At 51.6% G+C, this 18,412-nt stretch overlaps 1 protein-coding gene across 2 annotated transcripts in view; it reads left to right on the top strand.

Moving 5' to 3' along the window:
* The window catches only part of ADARB2 (adenosine deaminase RNA specific B2 (inactive)), a 438,045-nt gene that overhangs the window by 295,272 nt on the left and 124,361 nt on the right, over positions 1-18,412 (top strand). Inside the window, exons 2-3 of one of the 2 annotated variants that reach the window (XM_080665220.1) lie at positions 2,754-2,840; positions 9,715-10,583. In XM_080665220.1, the coding sequence (XP_080521346.1) occupies positions 2,754-2,840; positions 9,715-10,583 (956 nt within the window). The remainder of the gene's footprint in view (positions 1-2,753; positions 2,841-9,714; positions 10,584-18,412) is intronic. The other variant, XM_080665221.1, reaches the window with a different exon arrangement.

An 18,412-nucleotide genomic window follows, 5' to 3' on the forward strand; every position in this document is an offset into this window, starting at 1 on the left:
GAGAGGGTGGGGAGAGCGCCAGAAGTATGGGGAATTCTGTTAACCAGCTTCTCTCCACATAACCCAAAATGTCCAGAATTGAGGAAAAGTACATCCAATTTTTCATCAAAAACCTGTAAGAGACCATAGATTCATAAGATGGCTCTGCAAAACACAGACTAGAACTGGTTGGATATCGGAGCTCTGCTCATATTTGGACCAATTGAACACAGCGCCAAATTGGCAAATGTGTATCAAGAAAACAGCTATCTCCTCCTCTTTAAGGCTGAATAATATTCCATTGTGTGTATTTACACCACATCTTGTTATCCATTCTTCCGCTGATGGACACTTGGGCTGCTTCCGCCTTTTGGTGAATATTGCTGCTATGAACATTGGGGTACAGATGTCTCTTGTAATCTCTGCCTTCAATTCTTTGGGGTATTCAGAAGTGGGATTGCTGGCTACATAGTGGCTGAACCATTTTACATTCCCATCAGAAGTGCACAAGGATTTCAACTTCACTTCCTTTCCAACACTTGTTATGTTTTATCTTATTGATAATAGCCATCCTAATGGGTATGGGGTGGCATCTCATGGTACTTTTGATTTGCATTTTCCCAATGACTATTGATGCTAAGCATCTTTTCATGTGCTCATTGGTCATTTGTATATCTTCGTTGGAGAAATGTCTGTTCAAGTCCTTAACTTTAAATCTGAATTTCAGATAAACAATACATTTTTAATAATATGTCCCAATATGAGAGATGTATATGCTTTAAAAAAGTATATTGCTTATCTAAAACTCATTTTTAAGTAGTTGTCTTGCATTTTTATTTGAGAAATCAGGCAACCCTAAAAAGCGAGAACTTTGATGGATCTAAAACAATCTTTAAACATCTCACATTTTGCTCAGGTGAGCTCCGAAATGGCCTAGTGTGTTTTTGTGGGTGTTGGGCTGGTAGCCTGCTTTATTAGAAAATTGTAATTTCATTTTGAGATGCTCCAGACTAAATCATTTGAGCTTCACACTCTTTGTGTAATATTATTGGGCTGCCTTAATGAAATTATAACTCAAGCAAGAGATTTCATTCCCTGGTAGTAAATTAGCTTGGGCCGTGCAGGCTCAGGGAGAGCCAGTCCTCCCCGGCTTATTCTTCTTGTTCAGGGAATGAAGAAGGAGCAGGCGTTTTGTATCTGAGTTATTTATTGTTCTCTTTGAGTGAACGTTATATTGTTACCCGTCCCTACTGGAAACAACAGCTGTTAACAGGCTTCAGAATGAATTTCAATGTGAACTCCCCTGGCCTCTGAGAAGCTTGGCTAAAGAGAAAACAGGCTCATAATGGAAAGAAAAAGAGCGGGATTCAGGCCTGGGTCTGGACGCCTCAGGCCAGCTGCATATAAAACTGCCCGTCACCCGCGTCCTGGGACATCCCATTCAGACGTGTGCTGAAATGGGAGTGCTGTCAACAGCCCTTTCTGACCACAGAGGCAGACAAAGGCAGCCTGAGGCAAATAGTGACCTTGCTCACCACCCTGCCCTCATATACCAGAGGAGACAGAAAGTGTCCCGCATGGCAAAGTAACCTAACCACAGGGGGAGCGGGAATGACTCTTTCGCAGCAATGTAACACCACGGCTAAGCAGTGGTGGCGTTTCCAGCTATCGTATTTTTAACAATGCGGTCAAGATTCCTATGGAAATAATGAATCATACAGACTTGGGGGGAAGAGGATGCAAGAGGGAGGAATCTGAGAACAGAGGAGGACTCCTGTACAAGGCAGTCGGTTCTGCTTATGGACAAGTGCTCCTAACTTCTGTGGTTAAATCTAGTTGGTGGAACCTCTAAAATCAGGAGCTTTCCTTTTGGCTCCCTTTATTAGTCATTTCTGTGTGTCTCCCAATTGTATATGCAACCGGCAATTCCTCCATCTCTCCGCAGAAGAGAGAAATTGCTGAGGCCATGGAAAGAACATCTCTCATTGATCATGAGTGGCATTTCCCACTTGGGTCCATCTTCCCACGGCCGTGCTCAGGGCGTCCGTTGCCCAGGATGCCTGACCAGTCTTGCTCGGCTCACCCACCACTGGGGCTGCAGGCAAAGGGCATCCCCTGGGATTCCTCCCACTGCTGCCGTGACACGGTCCCACTCCCAGGAAGCCCTCCTCCGGGCGGGGAGCCCCGCACTGCTTCCTCCTCCACCTGCCATCTCTCCTCCCCCTTCCGCTTCCTCCCTGTAATTCTACTTCTCAGATGCACACTAAGTATATTTTACAGTTTTAAGTCCATTATTTTCATGCATTTCAAGCCCACAAAGCAAGTTCACTAATGGTGGGAAATAGTGTTGGCTTCTTTTGCACAGATGCTCATTTCACTGTGGAATTTCTTTACTTGCTTTAGCCTCTCTCTGTGAAATGACCTCAGTCTAGTAGGCCCTGCCCCACCCAGCATCCTCTAAGCTCATGCAAGGCTGTTGCCCTGGAGACGATTACTTCGAGTTTTGAGGGACGTGGAACAAAAGGAGGGGAGATGCCAAAAATAAGAAAAGAAAAAAGATAGAAATCATAACGTTTAAAATTGAATGGAGAGGGGAATTTGATAAAATGCTGTCAGAAACCCAATAAAAGACTGAACCAGAATGAAGTGGCTGAAACCAAAACGACCTTTTAACCTCCCTTGTCCAAACCCTCAGTAATAAGAGCATATGAAAGCACTGAGTTTTTCCGAAACTCGATGTCAAAAGAGCATTTCCGTTCTTCTTTTCTTTCCAGACAAAGTGAGCATGTTGTCAGCCTTCATCGCTCCCTTCAAGCACTTGAGCCCCGGGGCCACTAACACAGAGGATGAGGATAATCTAAGTAAGCAACCCCTTCCCTGAAGAGTGGGGTCCCAGCCTGATGTCCCCAAAGACTGGGATCCTTGGGGTGATGTTGGGGGCCTGGGGGCGGGAGGAGTACTATCTGGGTTTCCCAGAACAGGAGGTTTTCCTCCTGTCCCCACCTGGAGTCCCGTCCCCACCTGGAGTCCTCCCCTCACCTGGGGGGTAGGGAAATATTAGTTGTGTGATTGAGAACTCCAGAGATTTTGTGTGTATATACTTTTTTTAAGTTATCTTAGGCCATCCTTCCTCTCTTTCCTGTGTTTTTCCTTCAAAAAAAAAAAGAAGAAGAAGAAGAAAGAAAAAAAAAACAACATAGTCTCTTTGAACACAGTTCATACAATTATTTAACATGGGAAGAGCTGGCCGGGTGCCCGCTTGTTGAAACATTTCTGGCATGTGAAACTGGAGAGATACCAGCAGTGTGGTGCAGGGACTAAAATGCTGGCTTGGGGGAGGAGACCTCAGCAGTGTCCCTGCGCAGACTATACTGAGGAGGCAGAGCCGAGGGACTGGGGTGGGAGGGTCTGGGAGTGTCTGGCATGCATTATACTCGCCTCTGGTGTGTAGCATATTGTCAGGCATTTAAACAAGGGGGTGAACGTTCCAAGCCATATGAACACCTCTTACATTTCAACATTACCTAACAGATGGGTCACCTTCTCAGCCAGAAAGAGGTGGGAACGTGCTTGCTGTCCTGGAATGGGAATTACTGGCGGTCACTAGGATCGTTGACCTGACCAAGCAGCAACAGTGGGGGGTGGGAGTTGCACAGGAATATTGTCCATTTACCATCAGCTCTTAAGAAGTACCACACATCTACATGAATAGCCCCTTCCCATAAACAAAATTGTCAACAAGACTGAAAACTGAGGTGATTGCCCTACATTATTCCACTGAAGCAAAGTCAAAGAAACACTGGGTGTCAAACCAGAGCAAACCTTAGAGATGCTCTAGTTTCAGTCCTTTGTTTTCTAGATAAGGAAGGAAAGGTGTGGAGGGTGTGGAGAAAGTCACGTGGGAAATAGAACACAGGTTTCCTGGCTATTCGTTCAGGGCCCCTTCCTCAGCGAACACCTAGGTCACAGTGGAACGTGGACAAACGATTGTTTCTGTCTCTCATGATTGGAAAACTCCTAGAGTGTAGTCAACGTATTGATAGCATGAGGAATACAATCTTAACATTTCCGTGTCTTTCCCACCGAGCTGCGGAAACCCTGGCTGTTAGCCTCTCCACGTGGAAGTAGCTCTCCCCTTCCAATGGCTCCCAGGCTAATGACTTGTGGTGACAGAACAGTTCTGAAAGCAGGATCCAGTGGGCACACCTCTGGTGCCAACTCTATGTCACTAGTCCTGCTATGAATATCGCTGCTCAGACTCTCAGAGACTCGTTCCCAAGACAGGGACAGTGACATGGAATTGAGGTCAGAATCAAATAAGATAGCACATGAAGCCGTTTTAGACAAGGACCTGGGACATATAAATGCTCTATCCAGGTTGGTTAGTACCAGTAATTAAGGCTATTTTTCTAATTCAGCTCACTGACTAGTCGGTAAAAGCTTACAGACAAGAGTGACTTTTATTTATTACATGTTAAAATGCCTTTGAAATGCTTGGAAAGTCTTATTTTCTATCAGTGGATTAGTCATTCCTTTTGTAATATGTGCTGTTAATATACTTAGAAAACCCTATTTTCATACACTGTTCAAAGATACACCTCCAAATAAATGTGTTTGTCTTACTCAACATTCCTCACTACTATTACCCATGCAGTCCCTCAACTTACTGCCCAAATGCCACTGGGAGGTGAAAGAGAAAGAGTGCACCTCCCCTAAGGGTGTGTGTGTGTGTGTGTGTGTGTGTGTGTGTAAAGTATGTGTGATGTGCATGTGTGATGTGTGTGTGGTGTATGTTCTGTGTTTTGTGTGTGTAATGTGTACGTGGTATGTGATAAATGTGATGCGTATGGTGAGTGTTCATGTGTGTGATGTATGTGCAAAGCATGTGTGGTGTGTGATATGTGTATCATGTGTGTCTGTATGTGTGTTGTATGTAATGTGGGTGCAAAGTGTGTGTGTGGTGTATGTAATGTGTGTCTATATGTGTGTTGTTTGTGGTGTGTGTAAAGTGTATGTGGTGTGTGTGATGTCTATGTAATGTGTGTGTGTGGTGTGTGTAGTGTGGTGTGTGTAATGGATGTTCACTGTGTATGAATGTGTATACACACGCATATACAGGGAGGAAAGGCAGTGGTAGAGGCAAGTGTGTCCTTGCTTTGAAATCTCTTGTTTATATCTACAAACAAAAACGGGTATGTCTGGGTTGGTTTAAGATGAAGTTCCACCATTGAGGACCATCTTGCTCCCGTGGCCCTGGCACTCACCTCTGCTCCTTCCCTAGGGCTGAGCTCCAATGTCCAGGGCTGAGCAGGGGTCAGGGACCCATAGCCAGACAGAAACTCAGCCTGAGAGGGGCCGGTGCCGGTGAGCCCACCTGGCAGCCAGCCATCAGCAGGCTGGGTCAACAGTCAACCAGATAATGCCACGTTTCAGACCGCGCCTACACTGGGAACCCTGAAAGCTTTCTTCTTCAAACACTGAGGAAAGTGGTCGCTGGCCCTACCCCATCTCCTCTGCCCCTGACACTGACCGAAGGTGTCACATGAGGAGGGCTGAGACACGGATCCCAGCAGGGCCACAGGCCTGCACAGTCCACGCCCTTTGCATGGGTCTGAAGGAGGGCAGCCATGCACCCCCAGATGCCGGCAGTTTGGCTTCCAGCAGCAGGGCAGGTCTTGGAAGGAGGCCGTCCTGTCCTGCTGCAGAGCCTGATCCGAGAGCATCAGTGACTGTCCAGTGTGACCGCACAGCCAGAACCTCGCATTCCGTATTGCAAGTCACCAGGCCCACCGGGCTGGCCGCCACAGCCTCCCGCGTTCTTACCCCTGAAGCACAAAGACCTTCTTCCTGCACAAACGGAGAGCAGGACCCCATTGCTCCTGTCACTGGCCCGGTCTGGGTAGAGTGGGTGGATCAGACGCTGCCCTCCTACCTGCAGACACAGTAGGGTCATTATTAGTGAGGCAGAATAAGGAGAAGCTCCCAACAACTCAACTACTGCAAACTCCAGCTGCATATTGACCAGTCAGACACTGGCCTGGGGACAGGGACGCAGAGGAGGCAGATGCTGGCACCTCACAGGGGCACCTGCACTCCAAGCAGGTGATAACACAGGGAGATGGCAGCTGGGACCTTGCCCCAGCAAATGCAGCCCAGTTATTGAACTTAATTCTGAGAGATGTATTTCACCTGGAAAATAAATGTTTAACCACAGCCATCTATATATAGAAAAGCCTAATATGTAAATTGTCCCCTCAGGAGTTCGACCCAGAGACCGGGAGTTCCATCACTCACTATGACCTATGCTGACCACCAGGGGGCAGTGCAGAACAAAGGAAGGCCCTGGCCGGCAGCCAAAAGGCCCTGATAGGCCCTGATTGCCGGCCAGGCCTAGGGAGGGACCCTACCCATGCACAAATTTCATGCACCGGGCCTCTAGTGATATATAAAATTCCACCCCTTCTCCCCAAAATGCCCGTTAGTCACTTATCATATAGGTTATCAGAGAGAAAGAGAGAGACACATCCACCTGATGTTCATTACAGTGTATTTGTTATAATTGTCTGTTATTATTTGTTATTGTTAATCTCTTACTGTGCCTCATTTGTAAATTAAACTTTGTCATAGGTAGGTATGTATAGGAAAGAACATGGTATATATATATAGGGCTTGTACTATCTGAGCTTTCAGGCAGCCACTGAGGGTATTGGAATGTACCCCCCACCAACAAGGGGGAACAATACTATTTTCTGATGTGTCAGGGCTTTCCCTGAGCCTATTATACATTTTCCTTTAGTTCAACTTCATAATAATCCTATAAGTCAAGCGTTATTAAAACCCACATTTTCCATCTTAAAAATGGAGTATGGGTAGTTTGAGAGACTTGTCCAAGGTCACACCTACAGGAAGGATGGAGAAGGCTTTCCCCAGAGCCAGTGGAGTGGCCATGCCCCCCGCCCCCTCCTGCCTGGTTAGGGCTCAGCATCCCAGTGGAAATCAGCATGTGGGCTGTGCTGGAGGGAGCTGGGCCCCCAATCTGCTCACTTGCAAAACCCAGTGGGTAACATTGCCCCAGAGATTGTAGCTCGTGTATCCAAGAGAAGGCCAGAGCTCTGCATTGTTATCAGTTATTAGATAGTGATCATTTTGGAAGGACGCTTTATGCCACCCTCTGATCATCATGTCTAGGCCGTTGAAAACTAATAATGGCCATCGTCATCGGATACTGAGTGTGTGGGAGAGAAGAGCCCAGAAGCAATCTCGGGAGGGGAGGGGAAGTTCCCCACCGTGAGGGCTGTTGCTCCAAGATAAACCTTTCTACTTGAAAAGGCAGCGGAGGTCATCTGATACGCCGGCCACCTTAATCACACGCGCGGCTCCCTCCATCCCCACATCGTGAGAAATCAATAAGAAATTAGAGCACCCAGCAAGTTTCAGGCAATCTGCTGTGGAGCTTTTTGGTCGGGTTATTTTTTTTTTCCCATCATTATGTTTAATCTGGGAAGCTGTGCGGTTAATCCGACCCACTGCCCTGGGCCCACATGGCGGAGCTCCTGGCGGCAGGACCCAGGCGCGTAATGACACAGAGAGGGGCTGAGTCGGCGCTCCATACCTGCAGGTAATTATTCCTACAAAATGCTCTGTGAGCGATGCCATCCACCTCTAACTTATAAAAGGCTCAGGTTCACTCCTTTGAACAGAATTACCATTATAGACCGAACATTCTATAGACACAAACCACCAGGGGACATATATCAGAGCATCCTCACAACTTAGAGAACGGAGCCCATGCGCAGCAGACGGTTCTGCAAACAGCCCTGACTCTCGCCACCGCCGGGAGCACGGCCTGGGAGCTGCCGGGGCTGGTAGCCGAGGCATCACCAAGAGCCCCCCAGCTGGGAGGACGCACAGCCGGGACCCAGAGAGGAGCCTTGCCCAATGTGAGGCACTGCCCCGTTGGTATTTTCTCATTATTATTCTCCACTGCAGAGCCATGAGGATGAGGGTCTCCCTAGCTCAGGCCAGGCTGAGAGGAAAGTGCTCAGTGTCCATTTATAAGCTGCGGGCTGGCTGTAAAAATCACCCCCCCAGTTCCCACTTGCTTCACAAGAGAAAACCCCTTGCCAACATACTGCCCAGCTACCCAGAGCCCCCGAGATCCTGGTTCCCATGGAGAAATCAAAGGGCTCATGGTGTGTCTGCATGGGGTCCCGGCTCTGCTTGGGGTCCTGACCCTGCCTCCTTGCCTCACACATCCATCCACTAGAATGGTGGGCTATGTACTCTCAGCACCTCATTCCCTCCCAGAGGCGGGCGTCCCTGTGAAATGGCCAAGGAATTTCTGTGCCCATACATTCACCTTCAGAGCAACAAGACATTCCCAGGGTGAAATCGCATCTCGGCCAGTTATCCAGCTGGTCCGCCTCTCTGAGCCTCCGTTTCCACCTCTAGAAAATGGTGCTATGCCACCCACCGCCGCAGAGATGTGAGGAATAAGAAAGGTGCTCGTGGGCTCGGTGACAGGGAACTGCATGGTGGGACTGCCATCCTGGAGCGTTTCATAGGACATTGGGTCAGCATTCCAAAAGCATCTTCGCCAGGGACTCTGGTCCTACAGTTCTGTGACTAGCCAAGCTGAGATTTTCTAAACGGAACAGTTTCATTGACAAAGAGTGGTCCAAGAGAGCCAAGAGCCTGTCCGGAAAAGCTAAATCACTGCACACATCCACCACGTATAGGTTGCAAGTGATGACTTTGCTAAATTTAACGTATATAAATTTTTTTTCAAAAGATTAAAACAGCCAAAACCGGTTTGGCTCAGTGGATAGACCGTCAGCCTGCGGACTGAAGGGTCCCGGGTTCGATTCCGGTCAAGGGCATGTGACTTGGTTGCAGGCACATCCCCAGTGGGAGGTGTACAGGAGGCAGCTGATCGATGTTTCTCTCTCATCGATGTTTCTGACTATCTATCCCTCTTCCTTCCTCTCTGTAAAAAACCAATAAAATATATTTAAAAAAAAAAAAGATTAAAACATCACAGATACAAATGAAGCCTCCACCTGGGTCCCCATTCCCTCCTTGCCTCCCAGGAGGTTAGCATCTAAGCTTCAACACTGTGTCTGATCCCACAGGCTGCATGCAGTGCCTGTGTTGTTATAATTTATATTAATGGCATCACACTCTATGTATTACTTTGCAAGTTGCTTTTATCATGCAATATTATGCTTCTGAGCTTCCTCTACGATGAAGCAGGTAAACCTGGCTCATCAACCGTGAGTGCTATTGAGCATTCCATCCTATGATCACGCCACAATTCAGTTACCAGTCTGCACACAGGGCAGGCCCATGTGGCTCTCAGCGCTGCCGGCAGCTGCTAGAAAGGTCCACCTGTGATTCGGTTTCGGGGAGGCCTCGGGAGAGGGGGCCAGAGGGCCTGTGCTCAGCTGGCCTCAACCCCTTGCCATCTCAGCCACACTCAGAGCAGCAGGTTGGTGCCCCTGGGAGCAGGTCAGGCTCACCACATCCACACGCCACATTCTCAGAAATGCAGGAACTGCTCAGGGCTGGGTGTCCTCCCTCATCCTGAGCAGTCGGCCCCCCATTCAGGGAAGCTTAGTAACTCCTGTCAGCCTAGAAAGGAAGCGGCAGGGCTTCTGTGCACAGCGTCGTCCGCAGAGGTGTCTGTCTCCAAGCGCGCTGAGACCCCTGGTCACCGCTGTCTGTTCTCACCTCCAGGTACCAGCAGCGCAGACGTGAAGGAGAACCGAAATGTGAGCAACCTGGAGGCACGGCCACTGCCCGCGGGCGACAGAGCCCGAGGCGGTGCGCCTGGCGTGAAGAGGAAAAGGCCTCTGGAGGAGGGCAACAGTGGCCACTTCTGCAAACTGCAGCTGATCTGGAAGACGCTCTCGTGGTCAATGACGCCCAAGAACGCGCTGGTGCAGCTGCACGAGCTGCGGCCCGGCCTGCAGTACCGGATGGTGTCCCAGACAGGCCCGGTGCACGCGCCCGTCTTCGCTGTGGCGGTGGAAGTGAATGGGCTCACGTTCGAGGGCACGGGGCCCACCAAGAAGAAGGCCAAGATGCGGGCAGCCGAGCTGGCCCTGCGCTCCTTCGTGCAGTTCCCCAATGCCTGCCAGGCCCACCTGGCCATGGGCAGCAGTCCCAGCCCCTGCACGGACTTCACCTCCGACCAGGCCGACTTCCCCGATACGTTGTTCAAACAGTTCGAGCCGTCGGCACCCAGTGCAGCCTTCCCGGGCCACCGCCCCGCCGAGCCCGAGCTGCTGTCCCCCGTCTGCCGGCGGGGACGGCTGCTGCGCAGCACGCTGGACCTGGTGGCCCCAGGCGAGAGGAACCCGGTGGTGGTGTTGAACCAGCTGCGTGCCGGCCTGCGCTACGTGTGCCTCTCGGAGCCTGCCGACAGGCAGCGGCCGCGCAGCTTCGTCATGGCCGTGAGCGTGGACGGCAGGATGTTTGAAGGCTCGGGACGCAGCAAGAAGCTGGCCAAGGGCCAGGCGGCGCAGGCGGCCCTCCAGGCCCTCTTCGACATCCGGCTGCCCGGCCACATGCCCAGCAGGAGTAAAAGTCACCTCCTGCCCCAGGTGAGAATTCTCAGGTAGCTCCCGGCAGGTGGCATCTCCCGGATGCTAGGAGACCATGAGCTGGGACGGGCAGCAGGCAGCCCCCTGCTCCAGTCGCTGTAAGTAGAGAGCGCCCACACGCACCTCTCCCAGACCAGCCAGCTCAGCCCCGGCCCAGCCTCACCATTACAGCATTTGTCAGGCTTCAGGGGAGAGGATCATGTGCATATAAAGAAAGAACGTCAACGTTCAGACTTAGCAGAGGGGCAGGGGAAGAGTGAAGTCAGGTGTTGTCTGTGGTGACACCAATGGCAGGAAACAGGGTGGGGAGAGGGCAGGGCCCGTCCCCAGATGGGCTGACAGGGAAGGACAGCTGGCAGCGGCGGCTCTGCCCTTCAGTGACTTGGTTGCTGAGTGTTCTGCAGCAGGAGGACTAGAGGAGGTGAAATGCATGTTAGGTAGCAGTTTGGGTTGAGTGTCTCACTGGGGAGGCTGGAGGAAGGGAAGCGAATGGGAATCATCGACTCAGTGATTCTACCCAGAGGCAGGAGCCTGAGCAGCAGGCGGGACACCAGGTGCAGCCACACCGAGCGGAGGTCAGAGGGTCCAACCCTCACCTGGGAGCAGGGGGCTCTGAACAAGGGCAGGCTGGGACCTGGTGTCAGCAACCTCCCTCCGGCCCTTTCACACCAGTGACAGGTCTGCTTTCTCACGCTGGCTCACCTTTGCTCGTGCAAAAAACACTTTCATAGCGCCGTCCATGTGTCAGGAACGAGTCTTACCCTTGTCCTTCCAAGTCTTGTAACTGCTTATATATGCAAATTACCTTTTGTCTTAGCATTTTCGGAATTGCCGGTAGGCATCACTGATGTATTAGAGGCAGGAAAGTATCTTTATTCACGTTGGTGTCAATTGTGGGGAGGAACATAGTTCAAATGCACTTAACGCCATGCAGGTAAGTCCCCGGTAACGGTAAGGTGTTGCTGCCATGGCTGTCCCGATCACCTACCTCCCAGCTCCTGGGACAGAACCTACTGTCACCTTGGGAAGCCTCGTATCAGTGGAAGGAGGCAGGGTGCCGCCCAGACCTCAGGGAGCAGGAAGGACACGCCACAGCGAACAAACCTGACGCACAGGACAGATGCCTCGAGCTGAGTCACAGCGCTCAGTAAGTAGTGATGGGACGGGGGTCCTCTGCTCACAGCTCATTGAGTGAGGGAGAGAGACCGTCCAACAAGGGCCCAGTCGAGGGAGGGCTGTTTCTCCTGCTATCTCTGCCTCAGTGCCGTCAGTCATTCTCACATATTTGTTGAACCTTCTCGAGAGCAGGTTGAAGGGATTTAGACCATCATCTCCATCCATCTTGCCTTTCAGCCCACCCTCGAATAACACACAATCCACGTAGAAATGGGGTATTTGCAAGAAGCTGGGGATCGAAGGTCCCTGAGCACCTCCTGCCCGAAAAAATTCAGCCTCGTTTCTCGTTCCTGGCACCTCCATTTTATATTGTTTTCTCTCTTTTTCCTTCTGGTCCTGTTTCTCCGTTAACTGGAGCTTAAACTTGCCACCACGCCCAAGGAAGCCACTGTGCCCCCCGCAAGCTGGATGAGCCCAGGTGGCCCAAGGCCTCCACATCACCTGTCCTCTCACCTCCTTCCCCGGGAGGCTCCCCTGCAGGGCGCGCCGTGGTGTGTCCCCTCGTCTTCAGGTCTGTCATTCCCTGGCGTGGCCACCCCACCAAGGGCCCTCGCGGCCCCGCATTTCCTGTTCAGTAAGAAACGTTCGTTCCCCCTTGCACCCACTCTCCGCCCACCCGCCCCAAACGAGCGTTGAGGGATGTCGGGGAGCTGCAGCTGAGACACGTTCCTCTTGTGTCATCACCCCCGAGCTCGCGCAGTGGAGGGACCAGGCAGCACCATTGCTTCGTAACAGTCATTTGACCCCAGAAAGCAGCACATCAGTTAAAGCCACGGCTGCTAAATTATTTTTCTCTGACAGTCTGCTAACCACCCCGGCGGGCTGATGGAGGGCTCGGAGCAGCGAGAGGGCTGAGGGCCATCCATCACGCCCGGGCACTGCTGTCCTGAGGCTCGTTACCGTGCCCTCGACCCATCCCCGGGCTGGGTGGGGCCCAGCAGGTCAGGGGACCCAGGACCAGGCGCCAACCGCGGCCTCATTAAATTCGAATCCTGTCTGGCACACGGTCTGGATGCAGGGGCTGATCTTTACAAAGCAATTCCAAGAGTCCCTGTAAAGGCTGCTCTGCTCTCCTGCTTGGCCCAACACTGTCTATGCCGCAGGCGCCTGGTCCTGCTGGTCCTGCTGGCACCGTGGCCCTGAACTCCCGTCCCCAGTGCAGGACCCTTCGCCATCCTGCCTAGCTGCACTGTTAGCACCTGCTCGGGGATAGCAAGTCGGACACCCTGTCCTGGCTGGGCTCCCAGAACCACCGCCCACGCTCCCTGAAGGCAGGTCGCCCCCCCCCCCCCCCCCCCCAATGACAGTGAAGGATACTCCCCAAGGCCACCCAGGGGGAGGCAGACAGCCGACAATGGAGAGACGCAATTTCAGGAACTTGGGTACTGACACCAATATTTAATGTCCTTTGCCCCAAGTCCCGGGTTCTTCCCTACACAGGGAATGACAGGCCAAGCGTCTGGTCCTGACTCTGGTGTTGGTCACACGTGTACAGAAGCAAACGTGTCTCTGTACAATGCTTTACCCAAAGGCTCAGTCTTGTGTGAATGAAGCTTCAGAACCAGCCCTCGTGGTTACCTCTGTAGGGAAGTAAAGAAATTAAGTAATGTTACTGCTTTAAGTAGCATTGAACGAAAAAACATTTCAAACGTGACAGTGCCTAGGGTCATGCACGAAATGCAGGAGGTGCTAGAGGGAGGGCCAGGGACCTGCACCGTGGTTCTCAGGCAGGTGGCTCAGGCGACTGCACCGACAGGTGACCTGCCCTTTGGAACCTCATCAGGGCTCTCGGCCTCGGCCTGGGGAGCAGGACCATGGCAGGACCAGCAGAGCGGGCTAGGCACTTGCTCGTCATCAAGATAATCCTGACTAAGCATCACTCCCAACACCCCTCAGGTAAAGCGGTCGGTGCCACTGCACTTGTCGTCCAATCAGCGACTTTCTAGAAAGAGAGAAGAGGGCCCTCCACCCAGGTAACACCAGTGTCCTTTTCCAACCAACTTGTTTCCGCCTCGATTTTGGAAGAGTGATTTCTAAAGAATGATATTCTTGATAAAGATGAAGATCACAGGGCTTGGTTTCCCAGGATTCTGGTTCTCAGAATGAGGCTAGTTCTGCTCCTATGATTTCACGAGATATAACTTCAGGTCTCATAGCCAGAATGCTGAGACCAAGGCTTTATTGATTTTTTTAAACCACAGTACAGACCTAACTGGACAGGGTCTACACAGCTCGCCCAATGCACCAGGAGGCAGCTGGGCCGAGCCCCTCAGACACTTTCTTCACCTGCAGTGCTGTCTCCTCTGGCACAGAATTCCTCTAGGTTAACAAGACACTTGGGAGTAATAATAAGACCAAGTCAGATTACAAATGCTCATTTCCTGGAAGCGTCATCTTAAAATAAAAGAAGAAAACCACACAATTTATACCTTTCTCCTTCTTCATTTCCCAGCTCCCAGCATGAGAAGAGTTTAATTCATAGCAGCATTAAATTCACCCAGAAAGGCATATCTCTATGTTCCCTTGCCATGGAAACAGGTCATTGGGGAGAATAACATACATGTGATGGGAGTAAACAGAAAGTGAGGAAAAGTCAAGCTAACGCTGCAAAGGCGGAGACATCATGAAGCATCACCTGTTTCTTCTAGGAGGGGCAGAAACCACGGGATTATGTAACTAACGTAAAAGAAACACTTTATTTTTAACTTTCAGCATTTCGTAGTAAATTGGATCAGAACTCCTGCATTGGCCCCATGCCATGGAGTCCACCCCCAGAATTAGCTGCCGAGGTAGATGGAGGACCGGCTCTTGCTCCATGTGTGACAGCTGGGTTGCAGGCACTCACAGGATGGTTACGAAAATCCAGCTTCCTTCTTCCAAACACCAAGGTGCCCAGCTGCCTCTGGTCACTTGACAGACTGCCTTTCTAATCTCATACTCCCGCTAATCTACTCGCTCAGTAGACGCAGCGCCCTAACCGCTGTAAAGCAGGACTGGTCATTAATATTGCTGTAACAGATTAGCAGTAGAGGGTCCTCAAATTTTCAATAAGCTTCAATGAAAAGTGATGTGATGTGGAAGCCGCACACACTGGGCCTCACACTGCCCACCCTGTGCCGAGGGCACCCTGGAACAGCGGCCGATGCCACAGCGACATCCCTGCTCAGCCAGACCTTCACCAGGTCCCTGTTCCCTCAGAAGCACTGATGGCAGGAATGACAGTGACAGTTACTTCGCTGTCATTACACACGGAAATATCTTCTAAAATCCCTCCTTCGTGAGGGTTTGCAGGCTTTGTAGATGCTTAACAGTACATTTATACAATACATATAAAGTGTGATATAATAAATATTTACACAATACACGTTTACACAATGTATGTACAAAATGCACCTATAAGTAAACACTTATACCACCATGTACAATGCACAATACACATTGATAGAGTAGCCTCTACTATCTGACTTCCTACTGAAACAAGTTTGGTGCCGTTTTGTTAAGAGCTAACTATGTATTTAAGTCCGTGTGTTCTCAATATTGGTTGGCATTTTCAAATGTAGTTAATATTTCTTAAGCAGAGTCTACAAAGCAGGCTTTCCCACTTGTCTCATCATTCTGCAGCCACGGTGACCAGAGGCAGTGATTTTACTAGGAGCTGCTATTCTCCGGCTCACTGGGCCCCATGTTGTTCTAGGTGCTTTACACACAACAACACTTTCAAGCCTGATAAACACCTGGGAGGGGCACGTTCACGCTCCCGTCACCCAGATGAGGACACTGAGGTGCAGGAAAGCTGAGTCCTCTGCCCAGAGTCCAGCTGGCGATTGTGGGGCCGGGAGGACCATAAGGGAGCGCTCAGACGCCATCCTGCCTCTGCCCCGACTCCAGCACCTGCACAGTCCTGTTCAGGAGACGCAGTGCTGTGTGACTGGGCACCGTGACAGTGACTCAAGGATGCGTGTTGCTAGGTCAAGACAAGGAGCAAGAGGCGCTGACTGACTGAGAGGTCCCAGAACGTGGCCACATGATCGGAAAGTGGGCTCCCAGGGCCAGGGCCCCACTCCCACAGCTGAGTCCCGCAGATGGAACACCCAAGCTCAGGGTGGGGCGGACTTGGGGCACGTTCAGAACTCTCTGTCAGGGGGTCCTTCACTGGGCTGACCCCCCTAGGAGCCCAGGATGGCTGGGAGCTCACCAATGGCCCCCACACTGGGAGACCACCTCCGTCAGCACAGAGCCTGCCCTTCTTTGTCGGGCTTTGTTGGGTGGCCAGGTCCCCTCTTCCTCGGGGACCGTTCTTACACTGAAAGGAGAGGGCGGCCAATGGGAGAGTGCCAGCATGTAAAGGAGCCAGAGACCGCGAAGAAGACAGGCCAAGAGAGCGGGAGGGGTGCCTGGCAGCTGCAGGGTGCCAATGAGAGATGGGGAAGAAACGCAGGGAAGGGAGGGGTCCAAGCTTGCCATTTGCAACATCTTGGAAGGGCCTTGTCCCTTGCAAACTTCAGCTCCTTGGCCCAGCAGTGACCTCACCCTCTGTGCTGTCCTGGGCTGTGGGGGCATGTTGCTATTTGCATCTGGTCTCTGGCCTCTGCTCCCTGCAAAGCCCCAGGAGTCCCACAGGGAGGCCAGCTGCCTATAGAGAGACCCCTATTCTCAGGATGGAGCAGAGAGCTCCCAGTGGTGCTGACTGGCTGAGCAGCCCTACAGCTGCTCTATCTACATCAAACATGTCAAATTCAAAGGCTAACATGGGCCAAATAAACAAGGGATGCGGCCCACAGGCCGCAAGTTTGACATGCTTGATCTACATGGGTGATGCATGGTGGGCTGTGCACACTGGGTCCAAGAGGGGGAACTGGAACCTGGCTTCTCCTTGTCTCTGTTTCTCCTAGGCCTCACATTCCAAACTCTTGTCTTCTCAAGTGAGCTCTGGTTCCCTGGGAAACAGGAGGCAAGAGAATGGTGAGGTGCAGGGGGTGTCCTGGGTGAGAGGGAGTAAGGTCTGTGACTCATGCAGGCTGGAGAAGGATTGTGTGGGAGGGCCGCCAGCCACGATGCAGAGGCCATGTCTGGGCTAGGCCACGAGGAGGCACAAGCTCCGGCCACAGGGACAGGGTGGCCGGCTGCAGATGCAGCATGGCTGGGCCGCTGCTGCTGGGACACCTGCAGGCCTGAGAGGCACTTTGCTGGGCGCCTGCCCAGTGCTCGCCCTTCAGGGGGCACGGCCTTCTCAGGAGTTAGAGCTCTGCTCCCACAGGCCCACGTGGGGAACCCACACCCCAGGCCCTGGCCCCTTCCTGAGGAAACGTGAGCAAAGCAGGCAGTGGTGATGTCTTGAGAAGCATTAAGGCCAGCTTCCATTCCTTGGAGCTTCTAGACTCTCAGGAAGCTGCAAGGAATGTTCTTCCCATCAGACTATCTGGTAGTCACTCCCACCAACCACCATGAGTGCCCTGGGGTCATATGCAACCTGTCTATCTGTCTCTCTGTCTCTCTCTGTATCTCTCTGTCTCTCTCTGTATCTTTGTCTCTCTCTGTCTCTCTCTGTCTCTGTCTCTCTCCATATCTCTGTCTCTGTCTGTCTCTCTGTGTATCTCTCTATCTCTGTCTCTCTGTCTCTATCTCTCTGTATCTCTCTGTCTCTCTATCCCTGTTTCTCTGTCTCTGTCGTTCTGTCTCTCTCTGTATCTCTGTCTCTTTCTGTCTCTCTCGGTATCTCTGTCTCTTTCTATCTGTCTCTGTCCCTCCCTTCACTTTTCCACCCTCACTTTTCAATTACCCAGAATTTATTCAGTCCCCCTTTCAGCCATCCTGGTGCAGATACAGTAGCAGTATACAGGGGTGGGCAAAAGTAGTTTCACAGCTGTAGTATGTGAAACAGAGTTTATTTTGTATCATATATTTTTTCCATATGAACAACTGTAAGCCTACTTTTGCCCACCCCTGCATTGGGTGCTCTGCATAGATGTGATTCTACGTAAGCGCCGTGTCAGTGGGCATGTATGCAGCAGGTACTATGTGCTGGGCCTGATGGGAGTGCCTCCAGGATTACCCAGGTTCTGGCAGAGAATGAGCAGACGATCTGAGCATAGATGTCATGTCCTGGGCTTTGTGACCTGTGTGTTTGCATTTCCGTCTCTGGCAGCTGACAGGTCACAAGACTCCCATCCTGGGACAGGGGCGAACATGGTCGTGGAGGCGGGAGTTGGCATGGCCTCCCGTGTCAGGCCGCCTGCGCCCTCACTCACCCCTTCCTCTCGGTGCCTCGTTTCCTGGCCTGTAAAGTGAGGTGATCATGAAAGTGTTTACCTTGTATAATGGGAGAATGAAATGGTTAATATATGCAAAGTGCTTAGAATAGCACTTGGCACAGGGAACTCCTGTGAGTGTTTGTCATTCTTACTCCAGGGACACTGGCTGTGGGCATGTGGCACAGGTGGACACACAGGGAGGAGGCAGGGCAAATGCTCCAAGAAACATTTAATTCGCTCCTCTAACCCCATTGGGGGGCAGGGGGGAGAGTGGGAGGGGGTGCGTCTTCTAAAATTCCAACCGGGGGCTAGGCTGGCTGGGGAGGTGGGAGCCGGGGCTCGGCTGCCCTTAGCCGCACTAAGAGGCCTCGGGCTTCGTTGGGCCTCAGTTTCCTCGACTCG

This window comes from Plecotus auritus, assembly GCF_963455305.1.
Source record: "Plecotus auritus genome assembly, chromosome: 1".
Taxonomy (NCBI): Eukaryota; Metazoa; Chordata; class Mammalia; order Chiroptera; family Vespertilionidae; genus Plecotus; species Plecotus auritus.